Source organism: Anabrus simplex, chromosome 1, assembly GCF_040414725.1.
Source record: "Anabrus simplex isolate iqAnaSimp1 chromosome 1, ASM4041472v1, whole genome shotgun sequence".
NCBI classification, from domain to species: domain Eukaryota; kingdom Metazoa; phylum Arthropoda; class Insecta; order Orthoptera; family Tettigoniidae; genus Anabrus; species Anabrus simplex.
The window spans coordinates 339,654,322-339,680,644 of NC_090265.1; the positions used below are offsets into that span (position 1 = coordinate 339,654,322).

At 39.0% G+C, this 26,323-nt stretch overlaps 1 protein-coding gene across 5 annotated transcripts in view; it reads right to left on the bottom strand.

Annotated features, from left to right (window-relative positions):
- Nucleotides 1-26,323, bottom strand: part of LOC136856766 (probable phospholipid-transporting ATPase IIB) — a 407,253-nt gene that overhangs the window by 315,571 nt on the left and 65,359 nt on the right. For 4 of the 5 annotated variants that reach the window (XM_067134860.2, XM_067134861.2, XM_067134862.2 and 1 more), the window contains one exon: nt 8,678-8,822. In XM_067134860.2, the coding sequence (XP_066990961.2) occupies nt 8,678-8,822 (145 nt within the window). Of the gene's footprint in view, nt 1-8,677; nt 8,823-10,414; nt 10,550-26,323 lie in introns of those variants that run through there. The other variant, XM_067134863.2, reaches the window with a different exon arrangement.

Sequence of the window (26,323 nt, forward strand, 5' to 3'; positions counted from 1 at the left end):
CGGTAGTAGCCTGACCAAAAATCCTGTTCTTCCTGCCAACGTACTTCACTTATACCAACTACATCTAACTTTAGTCTATCCATCTCCCTTTTCAGATTCTCTAATCTACCACAACGATTCAAACTTCTAACATTCCATGCTCCGACTCGCAGAATGTCAATATCCATCTTCCTGATGATAGCCCCCTCTTGTGTAGTCCCCACCCGGAGATCCGAATGGGGGACTAGTTTACCTCCGGAATATTTTACCCAGGAGGAAGCTATCATCAGTACATCATTCATACAGAGAGAGCTGCATGTCCTTGGGAGTTAGTTACGGCTGTAGTTTTCTGTTGCTTTCAGCCGTGTAGCAGTATCAACACAGCTAAGCCATGTTGAGTATTATCACAAGGTCATATCAATCAATCATCTAGACTGCTGCCCTTGCAACTTCCGAAAGGCTGCTACCCCCCTTTCGATGAACCATTCCTTAGTCTGGTTTCTCAACAGATACCCATCTGATATGGTTGCACCTGCAGCTCAGCTATCTGCTTTATTGGGACACGCAAGCCTCCCCTCACGGTAAGGTCACATGGTTCGCAGGAGAGGCCAATAAGTATAGTAGTTTGGAATTTTAGAGGGATTTGGAGAAAAATTACAGATTTATAAGATCCATCTAATGGGACTTTGCCAAACACAGTTGGCAACTCTGCGTGGGCCGTGGTGTCATTCTTCTGCGAGCGTCAGTTGAAGTGAATCATGTGTTCAAGATGGCAACTAAAGGTACACACTATAGGTTGCTCATGATCAAAGAAAAGCTGCAGATAATAGAAAACGCAGAAGAAATTGGAAATCGTGCAGCAGGAAGAAATACGAGGTGGACGAGAACTGTATTTGTGATGGGTGGAAAAATTAATTACAGCTTCTGCAAACTAGTAGTAATTGTCTGGCATTTCGTGGACAGAAAGCAAAGTTTCCTGAGATTGAAGCAAGATTTTATGCGTATATTGAAGAAAAGATACAATTTGGATGTGCCGTTACGAGTGAAATGTGCTAACTTGAAACTCTATCAAATGCAAAAGAACTAGGTGTTATGGGATTCAAAGCTAGGCGTGGATGGCTTTTGCAATTTTATATTCATTATCGCTATAGTTTTTGAAGAAAAACTACCATCGCGCAGTGTCTTCCATGAGATTTTGAAGATAAAATTGTGAATTTCCACAAATATGTGATCAATTTACACAAGAAAAACTCTTATTTACTTTCATAAATAGGCAACACAGACCAGATACCAATTTTCTTCAAAATGCCTCGTGATTATACTGTAAACAGAAAAGGTGCTTCCAACGTCATGGTTAGAACTGGCGGGAATGAGAAGCAAAGCTGTACAGTTATGCTTTGTGTAACCACAGATGGAAGAAAACTGCCCCCATACGTCATATTTAAATGGAAAACAATTCCAAAAATAAACATGAAAGGCGTTATCGTAAAAGTGCAACCCAAAGTATGGATGGATAATAGCCTACTAGCAGACTGGTAGCAGGTTTCTGGAATGACAGTTATATGTAGATGTGTAGTTATCAGTGACTTAACATGGTGATACGTTTAAAATGAGTTTCCGAAACAACAGTTATCGGCTTCTTCACAGTTATCTCCACGACGACTGGTAACTGCAGCATGCTGCTGCTATGAGGCGTCACTCCATACCATTTCGTACATGGTCTTATATTAGTTTCGTAAACATTAGAACGTGATAATGAACTGGTTTTAATATATTTACAGCCATTCATTGTAGTTTTAACGTGCTTGGGTGTGCTGGATTCGACAACATTTCGGTTAGTACATTTACTTCTATGTTATCACTGGCTTTAGTCACTGATTCCACTTGTATGGTGTCATCTGTCCCAGCTGTTTAGGTTATAATCTCCTCGGAGCATGACGCCTCTACTGTAGATATATCTTCCAATATGGGAAACGAATCATCAAATAAAATAGAACTCGAGTCAAACGGATTTTCATCAGGTCCTAACTGATCTTTTAGTGTACCTATAATGTTAAGATCTCTTTCGTTAGGCTTTGAATCATGAGTCTCACCAACAGTTAGTGATCACAATCTGAAATTATGGAGTATTTACTAATCAATATTTACATTTGTACTAAATAATAAATATATTAGCTACCGGTCTGCATTTAATATAAACCTGCTGAATAATAAATATAGACTTCTCATTGTTTTTTTAAATGCTATTATTATATCCTTTAACAGGTGATGTGAGGTCTCATGGACTCCCAACAAACTGGACTTCACAGTTACGAGAGTATTTTGGCAATGCATGTTGCATAGTCAGTGTTAAAAAAAAAAAAAATCTGCAACAGTTGAAGTGAGAACAGATGGATATTGCATCATCAGTGCAGAGCTTCAGTGATGGAATGATAGGTTCCAAAGTGTGCGGCATGTTTTCATTTATGTGATTATTTTAGTTTACACTTCTTGTGTTCTGGATCAGTGAAAAGTGATCTGTTTGGTAATTGCGGTGTATTTTTATAATTTTACTGATGACAGCGATCAAAGTGAAATTTAAGATGATGTCTGCATACTGCGAATAAGAAGGGGAAATAATATATACCTAATTTTTGCATCATTAGATCATACATATTTGCATATTATGAGAAATTATTACACATGACTGTGTACATATTTGCCAACCATTTTTCATTGTAGAAAACTTCTTGCTAGTAAAAGTAACTAGGTATTACCAAAATAATCCTAAAAGCATTTGCGTAGAGACATCTATTGGAGGACGAGAGATACTAAACATGACGATAACTCTACTGTTTATTACCAGGGTTTATAAATCTGGATTTAAGTTTCTGGAAACTCATTAAAGTTAACAGCACAGTTAAAGTTACAAGCGCTTTTAGGTAACTCACAGGTAACTGCGGTGTACTAGAAACCAGCCATGGGTGAGGCAGGTTTGGCAACAGCACTCTGGAGCATTACTATATCTCAGAATTAGGCTTGTTCCAGTTTTCGCAGGCACGTTACTCAAGTAGTTTTCGCAGGCACGTTACTCAAGTAGTTCATAATGTTTTGACAAGAGGTAGAACAAACTTGTTAATAATTCCAGGTAGTTTAACATCCATTCTCCAACCACTTGACGTGCATTAACCGGCCTTTTTAAGGCTGCAGTGAAACATCTGTACACGTTGGATGGCAGATGAAGCGCACAAATATAGGTCTACTGGTACAATCAAGCACCCAGAAGCGAGGTAGATTTGCAAATGTATAAAACATGCTTGGGGTTCCATTCCTCTGCAACTGGTGGAGAAGGGTTTCAAGAAATGCGGGATCTCTTATACGCTGGACGGAATCGAGGATGACGTGCTGTGGGAGAACGATGATGGAGATGACAAGGAGGACTGCTATTCTGCCAGTGATGACGAACATTAAGAAGATTACAGATAAGGGAGCATCAATGTACAGTATCCTTATTTTACTTTATACTGTGTATTTAAGATAATTACAGTACGGTTTTTCTATTGCAGGATGCTAGACGCTGCTACTACAATCATAGTATAATAGTGTGTTGACTTTTTAAGTTGTATGTGACTCTTGCACTTCGCTAATTCATGTACTGTTTATGTTTTTTTACTTAAGCCGTTATAACTTATTCCAATAAAGTAAGTCAAAAAACCACACTTTCCAACCAGAGAATAAAGTAGATGTAAACAAAACCATGTGATTTCGACTGTTTCACAATTCCTTTGTCCACCCAGTAAATAGTCCATTACTAAATCTTTGTATGATAGCAACGAGTTTTTTACGACAGTTTGAGTGCGAAAATAATATTAGGCCTACTGTTCTAAGCTTCTAGAGAATATCTTAAACAACCAGTATCTGACCAAAGAGATAAGTTATTTATAAAGTTCAAACTTTTCAGTACTAACTTAATTACGTGTTGTATAGATGTTATTTACAACATTTTTTAATATTGGACCGTTTCGACATTTAAATGTCATCATCAGCCATAAACAAATTAATCACAAACAAATGAACAAGTACATAATAATTAAAACTGGCGTAGTGACACATTGAAATAAGTACATAGTTTTTTACCATTCCAAATTTAAAAGAAGGTTTTGAAATGTTATCAAAGCACAAAAGTCTTTATACGCCCATTCATATCTTGTGTTAATAATGGCGTAGTGATTGAGATATGTATATGGTTTTCTTACCAATCGAAGATATGGAAATGTACCCCGACCGAATAATTGATGGTATCGCAAAATTAACATCCGAGTTCGCCGGTGTCTCTGTTTCAAGTGTTTACATTGCATGGAAAGAATTATCCACCATCGGTCATGTATGAGAAGTGTTTTAGACGTGGTGTGTGACGAATTTACAAGTAATTTAGGAGAGGATTCTAGAGATGCAAGTGACAACAAATCTTCCGATCTACAGGGAATTGAGCCTCTTGCAAGTTCAGATTAATGAAATACCTGTCACGTAAATAGGTCTACTTGTTAATTTTCATGGCAAATATACAGTAGAAGTCCACTATAATGAGTACGGTATATAACAAAAACCCTGTTATAACGTCAGGATAGATCCATTATTACAAGCGATTACGTGTGCGTGATTTTTTCAGTACCTATATTTATGCACCCAGTCATTATATTGCATGCGATCAATCATCGTCGGTATTGTTTTGTCACTATGTCCACTAGTGAGCTCTCTCGTCGACATTCAAAGGCGATGTTGGAGTCGATTTGTAATACCCGTCGACTGCTGTTCCACAAAGCAGAATCAAAATGTACGAGAACAGATTTCTTAATAAATGCTTAAATAACATGTCTGATAGCAGTTGTTAACTCGTTGAAAATAAAGGCTGAAGTAAATGATCTCCTAGTTTTAATGCTAAATACTCTGATTAAGTAAGAATGTGATACACCTCAAGATATGGCAGAGTACATCATTGATTTCAGCGTTTAGCTTATATTCTCTCACACCTGGTTAAAGGCTACCATATTATCATGTAAATGTATATCGAGAAGGTTATAATTTCTCTACTGGCGCTCAAAATATGTTGGCGATGTTGGGGTCTATTAGTAGCACTCGTCAACTTCCGTTCCATAAAGAAAATCAGAAATGAAGGAGGACAACTTGTTTTCGTAACAAATACGTAAATAACATGGTCGACAGCAGTTTCTAATTAAATTGAAATAACAAATAACGTAGTTCAACCTATTCGATACAAATAAATAAGAAATGTATAGTTACATTTCCATTTAATTATAAGCGGAAGCTATATATATATATACACACACACACATTTCGCAACCAAAACAATTACGGACTGGATCATCAAGCTTTTCATCGAGTTCCGATTACGGACTGGATCATCAAGCTTTTCATCGAGTTCCGTCGGCATTTGAAAGCACAGTACCAGACATTGAGTGTGTTGCGATGATCTTTAGGAGCTAGCAATTCTCTTCAATCAAGCGACTCATCTTCGATTTCTACACTATTTTGGACTTCATAGTCATTAAATTATGCTGTGACTTCGCGCCTGATAATACATGCATGCTGGCTCACTTAACCGTTCACCTCTTCTTGTAAACATTTGGAGACTGTGCCGAACTTTGGGTGTGTTGTGCTACTAATCAGAACATCGCGCCTTACTTCATATAAGTGACTGACTTTCTACTTCTTCTAGATTTTACGATTTAAATTCGCACAGTGCCAATCCCCATCATCTTATTTTGTCTCTTCAACTGTTTTTGTGAAAGACTCATTCTTTAATTTCTTATTTTCCTATGCATTGTTTTTACATTTTATTCAGCTGATGATGACCGATTGGGGTCGAAACAGGTACCGCTTCCGCTTATAATTAAATAGAAATGTAACTCTACATTTCTTATTTATTTGTATTGAATAGGTTGAACTACGTTATTTGTTATTTCAATTTAACTGTGATACAGTTCAATATGGAACATCATGAAATTTTTATCTTTAAAAGCAGTTAGAAATAAAGGCTAAGTAAACGATCGCTTAATTTTAATACTCTACACTGAAATTAAGTAAGAATGCGATACACCTCAAGATATAACAGAGCACATCACTGATTTCAGAGGTTAGATTATATTTTTTTGCGTCTGGTTAAATTTTGGTAAGGCTATTCCCATTGAAAGATAAGAATTTCATTATGGTCTGTATTGAACTCAGATCACAATTAAAATTAATAAAATTATGTAATGGTTCCACCTTTTCAAAACATGTAAACTTAGTAATGTAAAGTTACATCACTAGTTGATCATAAACGGTACTGGTTTCAACCCTAAGTTCTGGGTCATCATCAGCCGATCACTCAAAAACAGAAAAAAACAATACACAGGTAAATAAATAGTAATGTAGAAGATATCGTTTTTTCACCAGACGTAAGTTCGTTTTGAGCAGTATAACATGTGACTGTAGCACCGTGTCTCAAAAGTTTTTATAATCCTAAAGAAAAGAATAAACATTTGAGGAACAATTTTGCAATCCTAAAATACGCACGTTTGTGTGGAGCAGTATAACACATGTGACTGTAGCACTGTGCTTTAAAAAGTTTTTAGAATAAATAGCTCAAGGATCAGTGTTGTAATCGTATGCTTGATGTATGAAGATGCGAATGATTAGTCTTGTAATGCAGGAACAGTTGACATTAAAAAACAAATGTGAACAGAAATAAGTAAAAAAAAAAAACAACCAAAAAACGCAGTATTAGAACAATTGGGGATCACAATTGACAAACTAGGGTTTCTTGAAGACGAGTGTTCGGGCAGCTCTTGAGGTGGCGAAGAGAACAAATTTGAAGGTCATATTGATGATGATGATGATGATGATGCTTGTTGTTTAAAGGGGCCTAACATCGAAGGTCATCGGCCCCTGAAGGTCATATTGATCTGAACCAAAAAAAAATACATTTTAATTCCCAGTTCAACGCGAAAAAAAGAAATAAATTAAGAGGTTAACAGAAGCCAAAATAGGTGGTGATAAACTTTAAAAGGTAATGAAGTAAGCGGGTAAAAAATATAGGATATAATACATATTGTACAGCATTATATATAATAAGGGGTTGAGTTTAGAAATGAATAATAGAGCAGAAAGTGTGATGGAGAGTGAAAAGAGGAAAGAGAGAAATAAGGGAGGAGGAGTAGATTAAGGCGCAGCAGGTGGGTGAGGTATTGGTGGTAAAAGATGTGGGTAGGAACTATGCAAGGCGTAAAAATATCGAATTTGAGTTTAAAGATTTAACATTTTTTAAAATTAGGATGAGAAAATCGAAGGGAATATTAGGTTTCTCAGAGAGAGATGTCATTTAAATTGAAATTATTAAAATACTGGTCAAGGTGAATGAAACAGTTTTCAGTTGTGTTAAGTAAGGGGCCTTTGTTATTTATTTCAAGTATTTGCAAGTCCTGTTGTATTTTGGTGAAGTTATTTTTAATCGTGTATGTGCTGTCCTACTGCACAGAATCTGTTGTATTTTAAAGCGTTGACATGTTCCGAACATCTGATAGTAAAGTTGCGTCCGGTTTACCCAACATACAAAGAATTGCAGTTGTTGCATTTGAATCTGTCGACTCCGGATTTTGAAAAGACATTAGAGTTCTACTACTTATTACAGCCTAGTCTTTCGTGCCTTTAATACTCCAATGTCTAAGAAAGACTTAAACAATGAATTGAGCACCATCTGTATTATTGTTAAATTTAACAGTTTTAACAACTCTTTTATAGACCGAATAATACTACCGCCCCAAGACCACATTAACAAAATAAAAAAATCAACGCCTCCGCACTTTCCACTTTTACTGTCAAAAAAGACGTTTATAAAGTTACCAACATTTTTAAAAAGCACAACGTAAAAATAGCTTTTAGAACCAACAACTGAAATGTCAATTTTTTACACAACTCTAACTTGGTAAACAAATGTAAGGTCTTTTCAAAATCTGGAATCTACAATTTGCCGGCCCCGTGGTGTAGGGGTAGCGTGCCTGCCTCTTACCCGGAGGCCCCGGGTTCGATTCCTGGTCAGGTCAGGGATTTTTACCTGGACCTGAGGGCTGGTTCGAGGTCCACTCAACCTACGTGATTAGAATTGAGGAGCTATCTGACGATGAGATAGCGGCCCCGGTCTAGAAAGCCAAGAATAACGGCCGAGAGGATTCGTCGTGCTGACCACATGACACCTCATAATCTGCAGGCCTTCAGGCTGAGCAGCGGTTGCTTGGTAGGCCAAAGCTCTTCAAGGGCTGTAGTGTCATGGGATTTGGTTTGGTTTTGATTTTTGGAGTCTACAATTTACAATTACAATTTACAATGAACGAAACAGACTTCAACACATTTAATTTATCATTTTCTCTTAATTTTAGGGAATAGAGCACGTGTGTGATATTCCTTTACAACAGTTCATGAATTCACATTGGACTCTGGATAAAAATAAGTAGCTCAGGTTTCAATAATGCAACCTTCAAGAGATTTTAGTTTTGCCCAATCAGAACATACTCTACATCACAATCTGAAGAGAAGTCATACATTTTGATGTTAAATAAAACAGCAAAGACATTATTTTCCACTTCAAAAATATTGCATGAACTGCTATGGATGCAAACCAACATTTAGATACGAAATTCAAGAAAATTATGCAGGAACATACCAATGGTAAGAAAGTTATTATGTTGTATTTCTGGTTCCGAATGACATTTGCTGGGAATTTTTCTGGACTTGGTACACCAACAACAATGCTTCTAGACTTCAACTCTCGTTCTCTGCAACATCGTCTCCAAAACCAATGGCAGCATCTGGAAGAGATTTATTACACGTAAGTTACACATGATTTTTTACTGAAGCTTAATAATATTGCTGACTTAATTTCAAGTTACAATGACACCATCAGTTCTATTAATTTCGTTTTAAGGTCCAGTATGAAAACTTATTTCAAAGAATTATAGCCTAGTTCCAAAAATAGAAGAACAACAATTCTGTAGAATGATATGATTTATTCTGCATGAAACAAAACAATACGCATGTAATGCAGGAGTTTCATGAAGATCTTGAGTTATTTCCTCAAAAAATTATTATTATTATTATTATTATTATTATTATTATTATTATTATTATTATTATTATTATTATTATTATTATTATCATCATTATTCCTAGTGGTTTAATGTTGCACTAACACACTGAACATTTTTCTATGACGGAAGGATGGGAAGGAGCTAGGATTGGGAAGGTAGCAGCCAAGGCCTTAATTCATCAGAAGAAATACCCAGCAGCCCACTTGTGGATGGTAGGCCCTAATTAATTTTTTATCTTTTTTTTTTGCTAGTTGCTTTACGTCGCACCGACACAGATAGGTCTTACGACGACGATGGGACAGGGAAGGGCTAGGAGTGGGAAGGAAGCGGTCGTGGTCTTAATTAAGGTACAGCCCCAGCATTTGCCTGGTGTGAAAATGGGAAACCACGGAAAACCATTTTCAGGGCTGCCGACAGTAGGGTTTGAACCTACTATCTCCCGAATAGTGGATACTGGCCGCACTTAAGCGACTGCAGCTATCGAGCTCGGTAAATTAATTTTAAATTTCAAATCCACTGTACAAGTGATGCACCATGTGTTGCAGCAGAAAATACAAGCACTAAATTACCTTCTAGGTAGAACTTAAATGATCAATAATTCTCTCCAGACTCTAGCCAAGTCCCAAAATTCTAGCCATAGAAATACATGAGCAACCAACACAATTCTCTCGTTGAACTTCTCTCGTAAGAGTAATTTTCAGCCAGTTGTGGACACCTAAAATTTAGAGTTAACTTTGTTACATTCAGAGCAAAAGGTGGTAGTAGTGATTACAGATCAGGATTAAATTCTACGTTGCAATTACTGACCATCATAACTGGTACTTATAAATCACACGCTAAACTACAAAACATGTCTATACCCAGTGATATGCACAGTGGAATACCAATAACATTTAGTGATCATGTAAAAAAAAAAACTTGTAGTAGTATTCAATAAATATTTCAGTTTGTCGAAACATATCACAAAAATTTATCCAACAGTATTCTATTCATTACATTCTGCAAAAAAGATGAGGGACTTCCTTCCAAGAAGCACAAGAAAATTACAAGTTCAGAGTCTAATATTCCCAATATTTGACTACGGAGTGGTCGTTTATAATAGTATGAGCAAAACACTTTCATGTTGACTAAGAGCTTACAATATTTGTGCTTAATTCATATTAAATATCCCAGTCCAAACTCATATTAGCCCTTTCTTCTCTCAGCTGTCAAGGCCAAGATTGACCGAACGACGTAAATACCACACTGTTTCCCTTCTCCACAGTATTCTGCAAACAAGCAAACCAGATTATCTTATAACAAACTTTAAATACCTCTTTCCTTCTGATAAAGCTTCCTCTTGTCCATTCCCATTCGTCATAGTAACTCGTACAACAACTCATTTATACCTGCTACCATATGTTCCTGGAACTCAGTCCCAGCTGAAATGAGAGGCATAGGCAATCTGAGGCTATTTAAAAGGAAATGTGTTATTTGGTACTCAAACCTGTAGAAAGTAGATCTCAATATCGTAAAAAACAAAAGTAATACTTAGTTCATCATTATCAATAAGGATACAGAATTATAGAAGTTGAGTAAAATAATTTTTGTGATATTTAGAAATATGATGTTTAACTAATGATTATATGTACACTATTCACATTATTCTATAAATTGTATAACTGTGTTGTATAATATGATTTGGCATAATAGCAGGCTTCATCGCCTGAGCCCCACCATATAAGAAAGGTAATAAGCTAAACTAAACTAAGTGAGTTATTTAGCTAAATATTTATGTGCAGGCACGAGCATATACTGACAGATCAGGTGCATGATTAATAGTGTAAAAATATAATCCTGAAATTTACAGAAAATTTATGTTCAGTTGGATTACCAACAGAGAGATTGTATAATGAATTCAATTTTCTTTTTATAAAATTGATTTTTGTTGTACATTTTGTTTTTGACCCATAAAACAACGAACTACAGGGAAGATTATGAGAGCTCAGGAAGTTCAAGACATCAGGCTATCAATAATGCCGTTCACTTAGATTTAGGTCGTCAATAGTTTAGGACATATCCAGAAATAATCCACATGTCAAGCAAAAAATGAATATGCTGCATAAGGGATTGTAGAAGCACGTCTGGCTACGCAAGTATGATTTGCTTACGGTGAAATATATGTGTATGTGATGTATGTATGTGATGTTACAGTGCAGTGCTTAGCTCTTGTACCTGTAACAATATGTTTGATGTCTTTTGCACAGGAGGCGAGGAACAGTAGGATATCAACATACTGAACTTACTGGAATCCCTAACCCTTAAGTGAATATAATGAAGAGATAAAAATAGAAGAATGACAAAGCATACCAATTTACAGGCAATCGCTTACCAGAAAAAGAAGTTAGATTTTGACCTATGCTGGATATGTGCTATGTTGAACTTGTTCAAAGAGCAAAAGTACTTCTCTATATACAGTATTGCATAGTGAGCCATCTGGTGCTGAATGCACATTTTCACCAAGAAAGCAATGGTAAATTTCATTTATAACTTTCAATGTTGTTAGAACAGTCACAGTTTCTGAGGAAGCAAGGAAAGCTTTTTTTTTTTTTTTTTTTTGCTAGTGGCTTAACGTTGCACCAACACAGATAGGTCTTATGGCGACGATGGGATAGAGCAGCCATGGCCTTAATTTGCCTGGTGTGAAAATGGGAAGCCACGGAAAATCATCTTCAGGGCTGCTGACAGTGGGATTCGAACCCACTATCTCCCGGACGCAAGCTCACAGCCACGGGCCCCTAACCGCACGGCCAATTTGCCTGGTGGCAAGCTCTTAATAGAAATTCAAGTTTACCAGCGGTTAGTCCCAATTCATAAGGCATACACCCAAAATATCTAGTACCTTCCTTCCATACGAGTCAGTTCTGCATTAGGTCATGAGCCCGAAGGCTGGTTAGTCCTAACATAGCACCACCAAAATGAAGCATACTAAGAATGAGGAGGAGTGAGGTGTTTTGTCACTGCTTTCCTCACTGAGCAGAAAGTGCTATTATAGCACAACTGGCCGTATGTGTAGCACAGGGGTAGAAGAAAATAGAAAAAATTCAGTAGCCAGCCCCTTTTTACCAGGAGCCAGCACATTTTTCGCAAATATACATTACTAGCAAATGTACCCGTGCTTCGCTACGGCATTCTACATTGTATTCGAATATCGAAGTAAATACTGTACATATGGTAAATAAGATTGTTTTAAAATGGCATGTCTCTTAACGTTATCTGAGAAACAGCATAGGGAGGTTCCCAATACGGTGTTTCCAATGTAAAGTGCTTGTTACAGATTTGTGATGATAACGGCAGGCGCACTTGCCTACTGCCATTCACAATCTTGTTGGGAAGTTTTCATTATAACTGCAGGCCCCATCGCCTACTGCGCGGTCACAATCGATTTGGGAGTTTTCGTTACAATGGCAGGCCCCCTTTCCTACTTCCAGACAGATTACAGTTTTCATTAGAATGTTTGGCAACTTCCCTACTACAGGCCCCTTTTCCTACAGCCAGCCAGCTTACTACCAGCCACACCAAGTTGGTGAGTTTCCATCAAAATAACAGGCCATTATGCCTGATACCAGTCACATTTTAGATGGATACATTTGTTTATAAGGGCGGGTACCCTTACCTACAGCCAAACATAATCGGGTAGGGGACTTTTAAACAACAATGCATGCTCCCTTGCCTTCTGCAAGTCAAATCGAGAAGTGAATTATTCACTTCAGTGGTAGGCCTTTGGAGAAGGACCCCATTCATACTGCCAGTCAAAGTCGGTGTGGGGATTACTGATTACAATAGCAGACGCGCCCTTTCTCGATTGCTACAAGACGACATCAGTGAATATATATAGATCGACATGCGATGTGTTACGATATGTCCACATGAAAGGATACTTGTTTGACGGTTTACAACGATATCTCCCATGACCGCTAGGCAGTTCCCGTGCAGAACTGAAACGTCCAGTTCCAAGGTACGAAGGGCAATTACAGAATTCAAGACTCTGCCAAAAGCACAGAAAATGTTTATTGCACATATTAGAATGTATGAGCTACAGAAAAAAAAAACGTGAAACACCACACGACTTGTTACTTTGTAAAGCAATGGGAAAGTACATGTAAGGGAACTCCGGATTTCAAAAATTAAATTTTCAAAACCGAATTTGAAAATTCAGGCGCCAGGTTAAAATTTTCAGGCGCCATGGCGACTGGGCGCCCGGCATTTTTCGACCCCTGGTGTAGCATCTTTCATGACAGTCAAAGACACTGAATGTCATTACGCAGCACCAGCGGAAACTTCGTAACTTACACAGACAGGTCATACATATCTATAGTTTGACAAGATAGTTGTGATGAACAAGGGTTTCCTATTAACTAATTTTCTCCCCAGAAAATGCTTCAAAAACTGTTATAATTTAGAAATCTTTCAGCATTTATAAAGATTAATTTTATATATAGACTATATATAAAATAGGCCTAAGAGTTTTGTCTGTTTGATCAGAATTTAAAAAGAATGGTATTTCTGTATCGGTCGTGTCCACAGTAACAAGGAAATGCACTTTTTAATTTTCCGTAATTTCTGTCTGTCTATACGCGCATCACAAGAAAACAGCTGAAGAGAATGAAAATCGGTATGTAACGTCGGAAAATAAGTTGCTACAATCTAGGCCATAAATAATTTTATTCACGCTGAGTGAAATGGTAGTTTAGGGGAAGTCCTAAAATTTAATTCTCAAATATTTATGTTTTTAGTGGTCCTATCGATAAATACTGCAAAACTATAGGGTGGCCACTAACTTTAATTCTGGGAGCCGCAAAATTAGGAGACAAAATTGGGAGCATGTCTAGAAAATGGTTCATAAAAAGAAGACAGGTTTTTCATTTTATAACAAATGAAGGAATATTTATTTTCTACACTACACAGAATATTATTGTTCAGGTACACACCAAAGGAATGAGATTTGACTTCTGAGAAGTGTTTTTTCGAGTGTTAATTTTCGCTGTTAGTTTTTTAAAATCTGACTGATAATTGGTAAGCGCAGTTTGCACAAGTTCACTTCTGTTCACTAGTTAGGTCAGATCGATATTTAGATTTAATAAATGTAAGCGTTGAGTACGGTGATTCACACACATAAGTAGTCCCAAAGATTGAGATACGTCTCTTGGCACACTCTTTTCTTAGTGGACATTTTTCTTCTGGAACATTCTTCTTGCTATTTGCTTTACATCGCACCGACACAGATAGGTCTTATGGCGACGATGTTATAGGAAAGGCCTAGGAATGAGAAGGAAGCGACTGTGGCCTTAATTAAGGTACAGCCCCAGCATTTGCCTGATGTGGAAATGGGAAACCACGGAAAACCATCTTCAGGGCTGCCGACAGTGTGGTTCGAAACCACTACCTCATGGATGCAAGCTCACAGCTGCGCATCCTTAAACGCACGACCAATCTGGAACATTCTTACAAAAATCTATGGTAGAAACGCCACTTTGTTTGAGTCCTTTTAGTCCTTCGTCCTCTTGCAGTTCTAGTAGCTCCAACTCTACAGCTGCTGTATCCTTTGTTATTGGTGATGAAACAGAACAACCATCGCCCACAACATCAACAGCAAAAGGATTTTCCAGGCATTAAAATTAAGGTTTAAGTGATCTCAAATCATTAAACCTGCCATTGATTTCTTCAGCAAGGCCAGACATTTTACTCATGTAATCTTCAGTTTCCATCTGAACGTCAGGAAGGCTTTCAGTAATAGTCTTCAAACATTTGAAGTGAGAAAATGTTTTAGTCTGAAGGTCTTTCCCAAAAAGCTTTAACTTGCTATGAAAGCTAAGTACATTTTGAGCCAAATCAGAATTTTTTCTCTTCCTTGTAAAGATATGGTTAGCGTTTTTAAATGCTGGACCACATCTGTAAAAAGAGCAACATTTAACAACCACTAGGGGTCATTAAGTTCAGGAAATGATTTTCCTTTTTCTTCCATAAACTGTTTGATTGGATTGAGTAATTCAAAATATATGCCAAGAACATTGCTTACAGACAGCCATCTTACTAAGCAGTACCAATATACATCATTAGGAAGCTCGTCATTGTTCATATCTTCTAAAAAAGTTTGAACTTTTGGCGTGTTTTGGCAGATGAGTGAATACAGTTCACAATTTTAGAGCTACATGCATAATATGCGGGTACTGAAAATATTTTACTGCTAAAACTGAAATCAAGGAAACCACCCTGGCGTACAGCAATGGATCTTGAAAGAACCTCTTTTCATGTTAACAGTTCATGGAAAGCCAACTGGGATCAGTCTTCAGTAGTGAACAAACATCTCGTTGAGAATACTTCTAAACGAGTACAAGGATTTGATCTTCCAAGACGACAGTGGAGAATCATCAATCGGATAAGAACTGGACAGGGCAGATGTGGTTATCTGTTGTGCAAATGGGGTTGGACTAGCTCTGCAGATTGTGATTGTGGTGTCTCTTTTCAGTCAATCCACCATATTGTTACCGACTGCCCAATTCGAGCTTTCAAAGGAACACTTATGGACATTCACCGCACATCGGATGAAGCAGTTGATTGGGTCAAAATGCTAGACCTTGAGTTATAGTATTGTACGGACTTGTGACTATGCACATTTACCCTGAACTATATACATGTGTGTACATAGATTCATCATACGATAAATAAATAAATAAATAAATAAATAAATAAATAAATAAATAAATAAATAAAATAAATAAATAACTGCTAAATGTTCTCTGTGAACAATACAATGTACAGGTAGGAGATCAGGAACTGATATGTCAGCATTTAAAAGCCCAATATGCCCTGGTTTTGTGCCAGTCATAGATGGTGCACCATCGGTAGCAATGCTGACAATATTACCAATCTGCACTGAGTTTATCTGTAAAACACCATCCAGGGCTACTTTAATGTCACAACCACGAGTAGTATCCTTCAAAGTAACCAGGTCTACAAGATCTTCCACCACCTGCAAGTCCCTTGACCCATATCTCACAAATATGGCTAGTTGTGGTTTACCTTTGATATCAGTAGACTCGTCCAGAGCCCGACTTTCTGCTGAGCACTTGCTTAGATATTTTTGTAAATTATTAAAATTATCCACACTAATAACAGAAACTCGTCTCTCTATTGTGTGTCTAGCTGCGGACATTTCGTTAATCAGTTTCTGCAGTTTCTTATTTTCGGGTTCTAAAATAGAAAAAACTTGGGCCATGTTCTTCTTAATAAACTCCCCTCTGTATAAGGATTTTTGCTTTTGCAGTATTAAAAGCCAAGATGAAGCCAGCTTCTGTTGTCATATCTGCTTCCTTGGTGAAAATTGACATAACCCTACTCTGACCATGGAGATTTTCCTTTAGTGATTTCAGTTTGGTTTTCCTTAACTGAGAGCCAACAGGAAAATCTTTGTTGAAACCGCTGTGGTTAGTGTCATGATGGCGTTTTAGATTACTGGCCTTGAATTTTTAACAATGTTATTTGACACAAAAGACACACTGGCTTACCGTTTCTTTCTAAGAAAACAAATTCTTTCTCCCACTCGGCATTAAAAGCTCGATTCTAATCTTCATATTTACGCTTCTTAGACAGCATCGCAACTGTTCGGACACCAGGCCACAGCTGTTCTTAAACAGCACACAGAAAAGTAGCAGCACTCGCTACTGCCTAGACGTGAACGCGACTGGCTTCACCTCACGACGCTCACTGACACACTCTCCAGCACAAAGCACTATCTAAACGAAGACCCAGAACTATATTCACCTCCCATCTCTCACTACTGTCCTACAGCGCTAATAACGTTAAGTCGCACATCGCTGCTACTGACTGCCGTCGGCCGTGAAAAGTTGTTAAATTCCATTAATTATATCATTTAATTTTACTCTAAGGTTGGTGTCAAGAGCCGCACGAGACTGACTCAAGAGCAGCATGCGGCTCGCGAGCCTCGTTGTGGCCAGTCCTGTTATATAGTATTAAATTTGTGATCATTTATGTCTTGTACATTTTTACCATACCAGGTATGAAAGAGATATTCATGAATTTGGACTTTTGTTGCTAAGTCCATATCAGCACCAAGTCATGAGAAAATGGCTAAACAGAATTTAATAAAAATCGGTACGTAAAGGCGGGGAATAAGGAACTACAGTCTACACTTTAAATAAATTTATAAGACACCCTAATATCACAGAGCTGAAAGAAAACTAAATGTGAAGGCCTGAAGCACTGACTGGAATGACCAGTGTGCACATTTAATGGAATAATGGCAGAGAAGCATTCATGGCTGTCTGCGGCTCGGTCATTCCAGCACTGGAACTTTGGACTGTTAGATCGGCACTGTAGTCCTGTTTGTTACAAGTGAGAAAATGTGCAGTTTTTCATTTGATAATTTTATACGATAACATTGCTTTTAATCGCTACATTCCTACTGACGTTTTTGTAATGACCTATATTGACTTCAGTTGGGAAAACCACAAAGACAGTCTTTCTGAGAATCCTGTAGCGAAGCTCGGATATATCAGCTAGTAAGCACTATAACAGAACTGCAACACATCCAACAGTTTGTCCCTCTTGGAGATTTATAAAAATATCTTATTTCATAACAAGTACCAAAATAAACTCCACCATTGCCGGTCCCAAGTCCGGGGCCCCATCTCGCAAGCGATGGGCAAGGAGGAGGGGGAGGAGTAATGCCTTGTTAAAAAACCTGGGTCCATCTGGCTACGGATGGTAGTACCCTGTAAGGGCCCCTGCCTAGGGTTACTAGGTGAAACCTGGCCAACGGTCTCAAAGACGGAAGAGGAGTTTCAAATTCCCAACGGCGGAGAGAGCGGAAGAGCTGCCTCCAGAACTCACAATCCTGGTTGTATTTTCGTGGTCTTCGGACCACACTAGAAATAACTTTCATCAGTGATGGAAATGTGTCAAAGTCCTTAATGGCAACTCCGGTGGAGATGGACACCATCGGTACAGTGTAGTTGGCAGATGAGGCACTCTATCTTTCTGGGAGTTAACGCAGAGAGGAAGGTAGCGTTTGTTCTACAAAAGGCGTCAGTTCTCCCGGTCAAGAGCGGCCTAACTACCTGCTGGCAACAGCTCTAAAATGCTTGGCGACAGGCTCCGTGACAAGCCGGCCGTAAAAACATACCGTCACATCTTTATGGAAATGTTGTCTCATGGAATTGGAACCACGGCTAGGGCATCCCCCGCTGAAAGTGACGCGTGTTGGCAGGGCCCAGCCAGCACGAAAAGTATGCAAGGGTTACCGTCGCACGGGCGGCGACGGCTAAACAAGCGAGCCCCCACATTCTGTATAGCATCACTGAATGTCGGGACTATGTCTGGTTGAAGCAGTGAACTGGCCACAGCACTTGAAAGAAGGCATATAGACATCTGCACGGTGCAAGAGACAAGATGGAGTGGAGAAAAGTCGCGCGACATTGGGTGTGGATACAAACTCATATACAACGGAACCCGAAGAAAAACTAACAGCGTTGGCATTGTTACATCAGCAAAATTTGATGGTTCTGTCTCTGAGGTGCAACGCTACGATGATCGATTGATGAAAATCATATATGTCACGGATAGAAGGAAGGTCCAGTTTTTCAGTGCCTACGCTCCACAAACCGGCCTAGATGCGGAAACAAAAGATGCCTTCTGGGAACTGCTTGATGAGAAGACTGCTTAAGTGCTTATCATTGCCGGTGATCTGAATGGACACATTGGACAGAGGAAAGAAGACCACACTGTCCATGGTGGACATGGATATGGAGGGAAGAATGGTGACGGCCAACGAATTCTTGATTATGCAGAAACTCGTGATCTGATCATCACGAACACCTGGTTCAAAAAGCGTGATACTCATCTAATCACGTACTACAGTGGCTCCAATCCAACTCGGATTGACTACATCCTTGTGAGACGATGCAATTTCAAAGATGTTCTAGATACAAAAGTTGTTCCTTACGAAACCGCCGCGATGCAACACCGGCGTGTCATCTGTAAGCTACGGATGAAGTCGCCAAGAGCCGAATACTTACCCAGAAATGGGCCTAAAAGAATCAAATGGTGGCGCTACAAGGAGAAGGAGGCCGACATTGTTACAAAAATTACAGTGCCACCAATCACCACGGTTGAAGAGAGCTGGACTAAACTGAAAGACGCGTTCATGAAGCCACACGCACTATTCTTGGAACAACTAAACCAGGACGATGTAGGATTCACAAAGACACATGGCTTTGGAATGAGGATGTTAAAGATGCAGTGCGGAAGAAGAAACAGCTGTACCATGAGTTTCTTTCAGATAAAACACCATCTCGTTGGAATACCTACAAAACAGCCTGTAGTGAGGTGAAGAAGGTCATTGCTGTAACAAAAGCAAACCGATATGCAGACCTATATGCAAAACTTGACACGCGCGAAGGAGAGCGGCACATGTACCGGCTACTCAAATCGAGGCACCGCAAAACGGAAGACATCCAACGTTTTTACGGCATCAATGACGAAAAAGGTGACCTGCTGGTTGACTGGAAGAAAACGTGAGAACGCTGGCAGAGCTATTTTGAGAAACTTTCAACCGAAGAATTTCCTCACCCACCAATCCCAACCACCTTCGCTATTGAAAGCCCAGTGAAGGAAATTGACATCATGGAAGTTCAGGCTGTTCTGAAGGAGATGAAACCAGGGAAAGCCACCAGCCCTGATGATCTTCCGGCAGAGTTCTGGTGTTCTGAACAGTGGGATGCGGCAATATGGCTAACACAGCTTTTCAATCAGATCATCAAAGAAGGTCAAATACTATCAGATTGGCGACAGAGCATTACCGTACCAATCTTCAAGAAGAAGGGAAGTCCTGCCGATTGTTCTAATTATTGCTCAATCAGACGTCTGAGCCACGCGATGAAGATCTTTGAACATATTCTTGACAAAAGGATTCGCCAGACAGCCAAACTTACAATGAACCAAGCTGGATTCGTGAAAAATTGTGGCACAACAGATGCAATCCACGCTGCACGGCTGTTAGTTGAAAAACACCAAGAAAAACATAAGCCTCTGTATCTCACTTTTCTGGATCTTGAGAAGGCCTTTGATCGGGTGCCACATGACCTAATCTGGTTAGCACTACGAGAACATAGCATTCCAGAGCACCTTGTTAAGTGGGTACAGATGCACTACGTAGAACCAAGGAGTTATGTTCAAGCTGCCGCAGGAGCGTCCGATTTCCGCATCACTGTAGAAGAACATCAAGGCTCTGCCTTATCACCACTACTGTTCATTCTTGTGATGGACACTGTTACATCAGACCTGCACAAGCCAATACCATGGACACTTCTCTATGCTGATGATATCATATTGGCTGCTGAGAATAAGTCTGATCTCCAGCGCCAAACAGAAGAGTGAAACAACCGACTAGGGCAATACGGCCTGCACCTCAACAAAAAGAAGACAGAGTACATGATATTAGATCCTCGAGAAGTTGGAACCATCCACATTGATGGTGAAGATCTACCACGACTAGAGAAATTTAAATATCTTGGCTCCACACTCTCTGACGATGGCAGACTTACTGATGAGGTCAACACAAGGATACACGCAGCTTGGCTGAAGTGGCGAATGACAACGGGCATCACCTCCGACCATCGGATGAAGGACTATCTGAAATCTAAGATCTACCGGACTGTTATCCGTCACATCGCTCTCTACGGCACTGAGTGTTGGCCTGTTACGAAGGAGGTAGACCGTCGACTAAGTGTCATGGAGACAAAGATGCTCAGGTGGACAGCTGGCATCACTAGACTGGATCACATTTCAAACGACAATATTAGGAAACGCTTTGGTGTTGCACCGATCCAGAAGAAAATGCAGAAAAACCGTCTGCGCTGGTTTGGACATGTGTTGCGTGCAGAAGACAATACACTGGCAAAGTCAGCGTACACATTGGAAGTCCCTGAAAAGAGGCCCAAGGGACGACCAAGACAGCGATGGATCGATACAGTGCACAATGACCTGAAAGCTGTAAGACTACTTCCTGACATGGCCTGTGACCGAATTAAATGGAGACAACAAATCCACACAGCAGATCCTGCCATCAGGTGGGACAAACGCTAAAGAAGAAGATAAGTACCAAATTACATGATTTTCTTTTAATGCTTTCAAATGTTATCGATGCTGACTAGTCAGGGTCTTGGCCTTCGGACCTCCTGGGTTTGACTCTGAGCTAGCTCAAGGGATTTTAACCCTTTGACCGCAAGCCTCATACACGGTGTCTATGTCCTATACCGCCACGGCCTAATGTGCACTTTTTACCTTGCAGTAAATTATTCGTAATAACTTATGTTCAATTTATGTAAATTGGATGGGCATTTTTTGTTTTGAAGGTAATCAGGCATTTTATTGACGTAAATTAATGCACCTTTATTTTATAAATTTTTATTTTATGAAGTGATAATTCAAATAAATATTTTCTTTCTTTGAAAAAAAAGTATTTAATGATCAAAAAACATTCAGAAAAAAATACCATTAAAATCTGCATTGTTTTAGGTGGTGTTCCCTATGCCACATATAAAAAATAGAGCTTTGTTATGTACAATATTATTATTATTACATGAACGTGAAATTTTCTAATCTTACATTATATGCAAATGGCTGCAGTTCCTGGTTTGTTTTAAGTAAAAAATGATTACTAATGTCTATTTCACACAAACTGAACACTCAAAAATTTACTTTTTGCCTTAAAAATATGATACAAGAAACTTTACTAATATTTACACATGTTTATGACATGCTCTAGCAAATGTGCTTAGGGAGGCAAAAAATGTGTACACCCTTCTTACACTGTTTAAAAATATATCTGGTCTTTTTCCTTTTACCACCTTGACTAGTACTAATCTTGCTGCATACGGAACAGTTGCATTCTTTTTTTTTTTTTTACGGTAAAAGAGTAAGGGGTTCGTTGCCCGCCCGCGGGAGCTGAATTACTGCTTGGTCACCAAGCCACTCGACAGCAAGTTCCTCAACTAATGAAATTGTGAAGTCAAGCCTTGATAGGGTTTTGCCTGTATTATCTTTATACAAAATGTACAAGATGATTATCATTCTTCCAAAAATATGAAATGTCACTTTTTTCCAATACTTTAGTGTCCGACGCTCATCTAAATAGCAGTATAGCATTTGATCTGATGAGTAAACTCCATCTATATAAGAATTGTACCGCCGAATAACAGGTGGCTTCCTGGTTATAAATAAATTGTTCCCTTCTTCTTTGGTTTCATTTCACTTTTTGCCTCGGCCTTTGTAGACAGGAGAAGTACTTGCTTTTCTGCGATCTTTTTAGACGGCTGCCCACCATCAGCATAAATCCTTTGCAGCAATATCTGGTTTGTTGTGTATAGTCTTAAAAATTTAATCTAATACTAGTCCAAAACATGTATTAAACATTATTAAAACGAATAAATAACTTGGAAAATATTTTTTGCCGGAGTGTCCGATCAATCGGACGTTGGCGTTTTTAGACAATCTTGAACATCCGATCAATTGGATGTTGGCGGTTAAAGGGTTAATAGAGACCAGATAATTCCCATAACTCGGGGACTGGATGTTTGTGTTGTCCCCAATATTCCTACAACTTTTTTTTTTCCAATTTGTTTTATGTCGCAATGACACAGATAGGTCTTATGACAACGATGGGATAGGAAAGGCTTAGGAGTGGGAAGGCAGCAGTCGTGGTCTTAATTAAGGTACAGCCCCAACATTTGCCTGATGTAAAAATGGGAAACCACAGAAAACCATTCCAAGGCTGCCGATAGTGGGGCTGGAACCCACTGTCTCCTACGTGAAAGCTCACAGCTACGCGCCCCTAACCGCACGGCCAACTCGCCTGGTCCTGTAACTCTCTCATCACACGCAACACTACTCACGACCTCATTAACAGGCAGTTTCCTTCACAGGTGGACATTGTCCACCCTTGTCGGAGTGTCTCGCTAATAAGGGCTGCACCAGGCTAGTAACAGTCACGCATTTTTTTCTGTTGGTTTTACGTTGCATCGACACAGATAGGTCTTATGGTGACGATGGGATAGGAAAGGGCTAGGAGTGGGAAGGAACTGGCCATGGCCTTAATTAAGGTACAGACCCAGCAATTGCCTGGTGTGAAAATGGGATACCACGGAAAACCATCTTCAGGGCTGCAGACAGTGGGGCTCAAACCCACTGTCTCCCGGATGCAAGCTCACAGCTGCGCGCCCTTAACCGCACGGCCATCTCGCCCGGTATTATTACTGACTTTAGGAGCCTTGTCTAACTCATGCATCTGTATGTAGAATGATTATTTTAATGTCAGGTATATAGAAGTAGGCTGTGTGTTCAAAACAGATTCTTCTTAATATATGACAATGATATCAATGAATACTGAAGCAATATAAAGGTTGTTTCCTTGGACGAGGATGGAAGGATGTTGCTGTGGAGGCTCAACAATACACATTAGTCCCTGGAACACATTGTTGCAACAACACGGAGGGAAGAGATCAGCTTGACCTTTTTGGGGTAGATTAGCGCCACTGAAATGGGAGACTTAGTTCAGGTCTCATCCAAGATGGACGATGGAGGAGTGTATGCTGCGAACTGTCTGCACCCTCTTCCCAACAGATGTGATGCCTACTATCAAGCTCGTCCACAATAATAGTAGCAAAAATCGAACACTAACAAGAGTTGGCTCCCACAGCACCCATATGTGTCAGTACTGGACTGATTAGTGAAATCACAGACCTCAATCCCTGGGTGTCTGTGTGTTGATGGTTTGTGAATGGGAACTACATCAGCAATGCACCTCTGAAGTTCTCTGTAATCATGTTCTTGAAGTCTAGGAGAGCATCAGGAGGCACTCTTGTATTTGCAGTTCTCTGGGCTTCTCCATGTATCACAGACTTGATGGAATTTTGGAGTATACAAGATGGTGATATCTTATTAAGAGAAGGATAATTTCCTTTTACGTTTTCCCCCTTATTTTTTCATTAATTAATTATCTGAGAAGTTGTGATATCAACTGAGGCCAGGGGTATAACGTTAGGGCCTGCAATCCAGGTGGACCCGGACACTTAGAGACCTCCACAGACTCCCCGCAAAAATATAAATCTAGGCTACTGCAATTCTGTACAGAAATGATCAGAAGGGTCAGATCACTACTGTTTTGTAGAATCCACCAAAACAGTTTGTTTTTACAATTTGTACATAGAGGAATCACCATGTGGTTGCATCTAGCAGCAGCAGTTATAAGTGTGTAGAGTGTAACACAGCAGCACACGCCTCACAATAGAACTGAACCAAATTATTTAAAAATAATGGCAGCAATGAATACTGATACCAAAATATCATATTTTAGTTAGAAAATGATAATTTCTTGATGTGTAGTGTACCTGAGATCATATTATGCATAAATTTTGCACAATATTTAACTTTTGTCACACACTTAATAAGAAACAAAATGTAATGTAATGTCAAGCTGTGTGTTGTAAATAAATAAATAAATAAATAAATAAATAATTAATTAATTAATGCCAAAAAGAAGTTGATGCAGTAACAGTCAGTCATCTCAGTTTTAAACAGGCTCTCTTTGTGCAAAGTTAATAATGAGCTTATCAGCTGTGTGGTGTGATATTCTTCAAACTTTATTTGAAGATTTTTTAATTAAATTTTGTTCATGTACAGGATGACCCGAAAGTCCATTAACATTTGACGAGGCAATACTTCACGGAATATTGGAGGCAGAGCGGTGATAATTGACACACATGATTGGCATGACATGGAGTTTTACTGACACCAAAATAATGCACACAAAATGATCAACAGATGGCACTTCATACGATACACAAACAATAATTAGCATAACAATCAAGGTTTAGCAAAGATGATGTTCTTTATAACACATGCTCAACATGTTGGCCATCGTTCATCAACAATACCTGTAGTCGAGGGACAATGTTGTGAACAGCAGTGTACAGCACATCCATAGGTATGGTGAGAAATTGCCGTCACATGTTGCCTCTTAGCATCCCTAACGAAGTTGGACGATAGCGGTAGACTTGCGACCTCAGGTAACCCCACAACCAATAATCACATGGATTGAGGTCGGAGGACCAGTGAGGCCAAGCATGACATGCCGCGATTGCAGGTGCATCTAATGCCCTCTCTCACGACAGCTCCTTTTATAGTTCAAAAATAATAAAGTTGTTCTTTAATCCACCTATTCAGTACTTTAATAAAAAATGAGATTTATAACATGTAATAGCTCCTTTTATACCACACACGGGACACATGTGGCATCACTGACAGATGGCTATCCAGCACCAACTATTGGCTTGTTTGTGCACTCATTGTTGGTGTAAATAAAATCCCAGGTCATGTCAAGCATGTGCAACCATTTGTACCCGACTTGTTGCTGTCCAGCACCATCTGTCGGTCACTTTTTGTGTACTTTATTTTTGTGTCAATAAAATCCCATGTCATGCCAATCATGTGTGTGAAATGTTAACAGACTTTTGGGTCACCCTGTATTTCTCTGTGTTGTAATAGAATAAATGATTATAATTGAGGCTTTGGTGTTGGTTACACAGTAGTTTTGTAGTTACTAAAAAGTGAAACCAATTATAGTTAAGTGCAAACATCTATGTGGTGCAGGAAAAAAAAAAAGAAGCGAGAAATAAAGCAACAAACAAATTAGTGAAAATTAGACACTTTCTTTTCTTTTTACAATTAGCTTTATGTCATACCGACACATATAGGTAGAGCCCTGCACGGATGCGGATATATGCAAAGTTAATGTTTTGGTGGATACAAACTGTATGGCAGTGCAGATAATTTTGCTAATAATTTCTAAATAATTACGTTTATTGATTTTCACTCAGGTACACTCTTATTTTTGCTTGTGGTTAGGCGACCCTTGACAGTGGTACGGGCGAATAGTGATATATAAACAGGCTTGAGATCATGAAGTCAAAAATCTTACCTAAGCCTAGCTGGCTCCTGTACTCAGTTAAGGGAAGTAAGGAACAGAGGTCAATACGTTAGTAGTTTTCGCAAGAGGAAGTTCCTCATGAACCTGTGACTATAGGGGTTCTGGTGTCAGGTCTATTGCATTATGTTAACAGATTTATCCGTTTCACTACCTTGGGTGTAATATAAGGTAGTTAAAT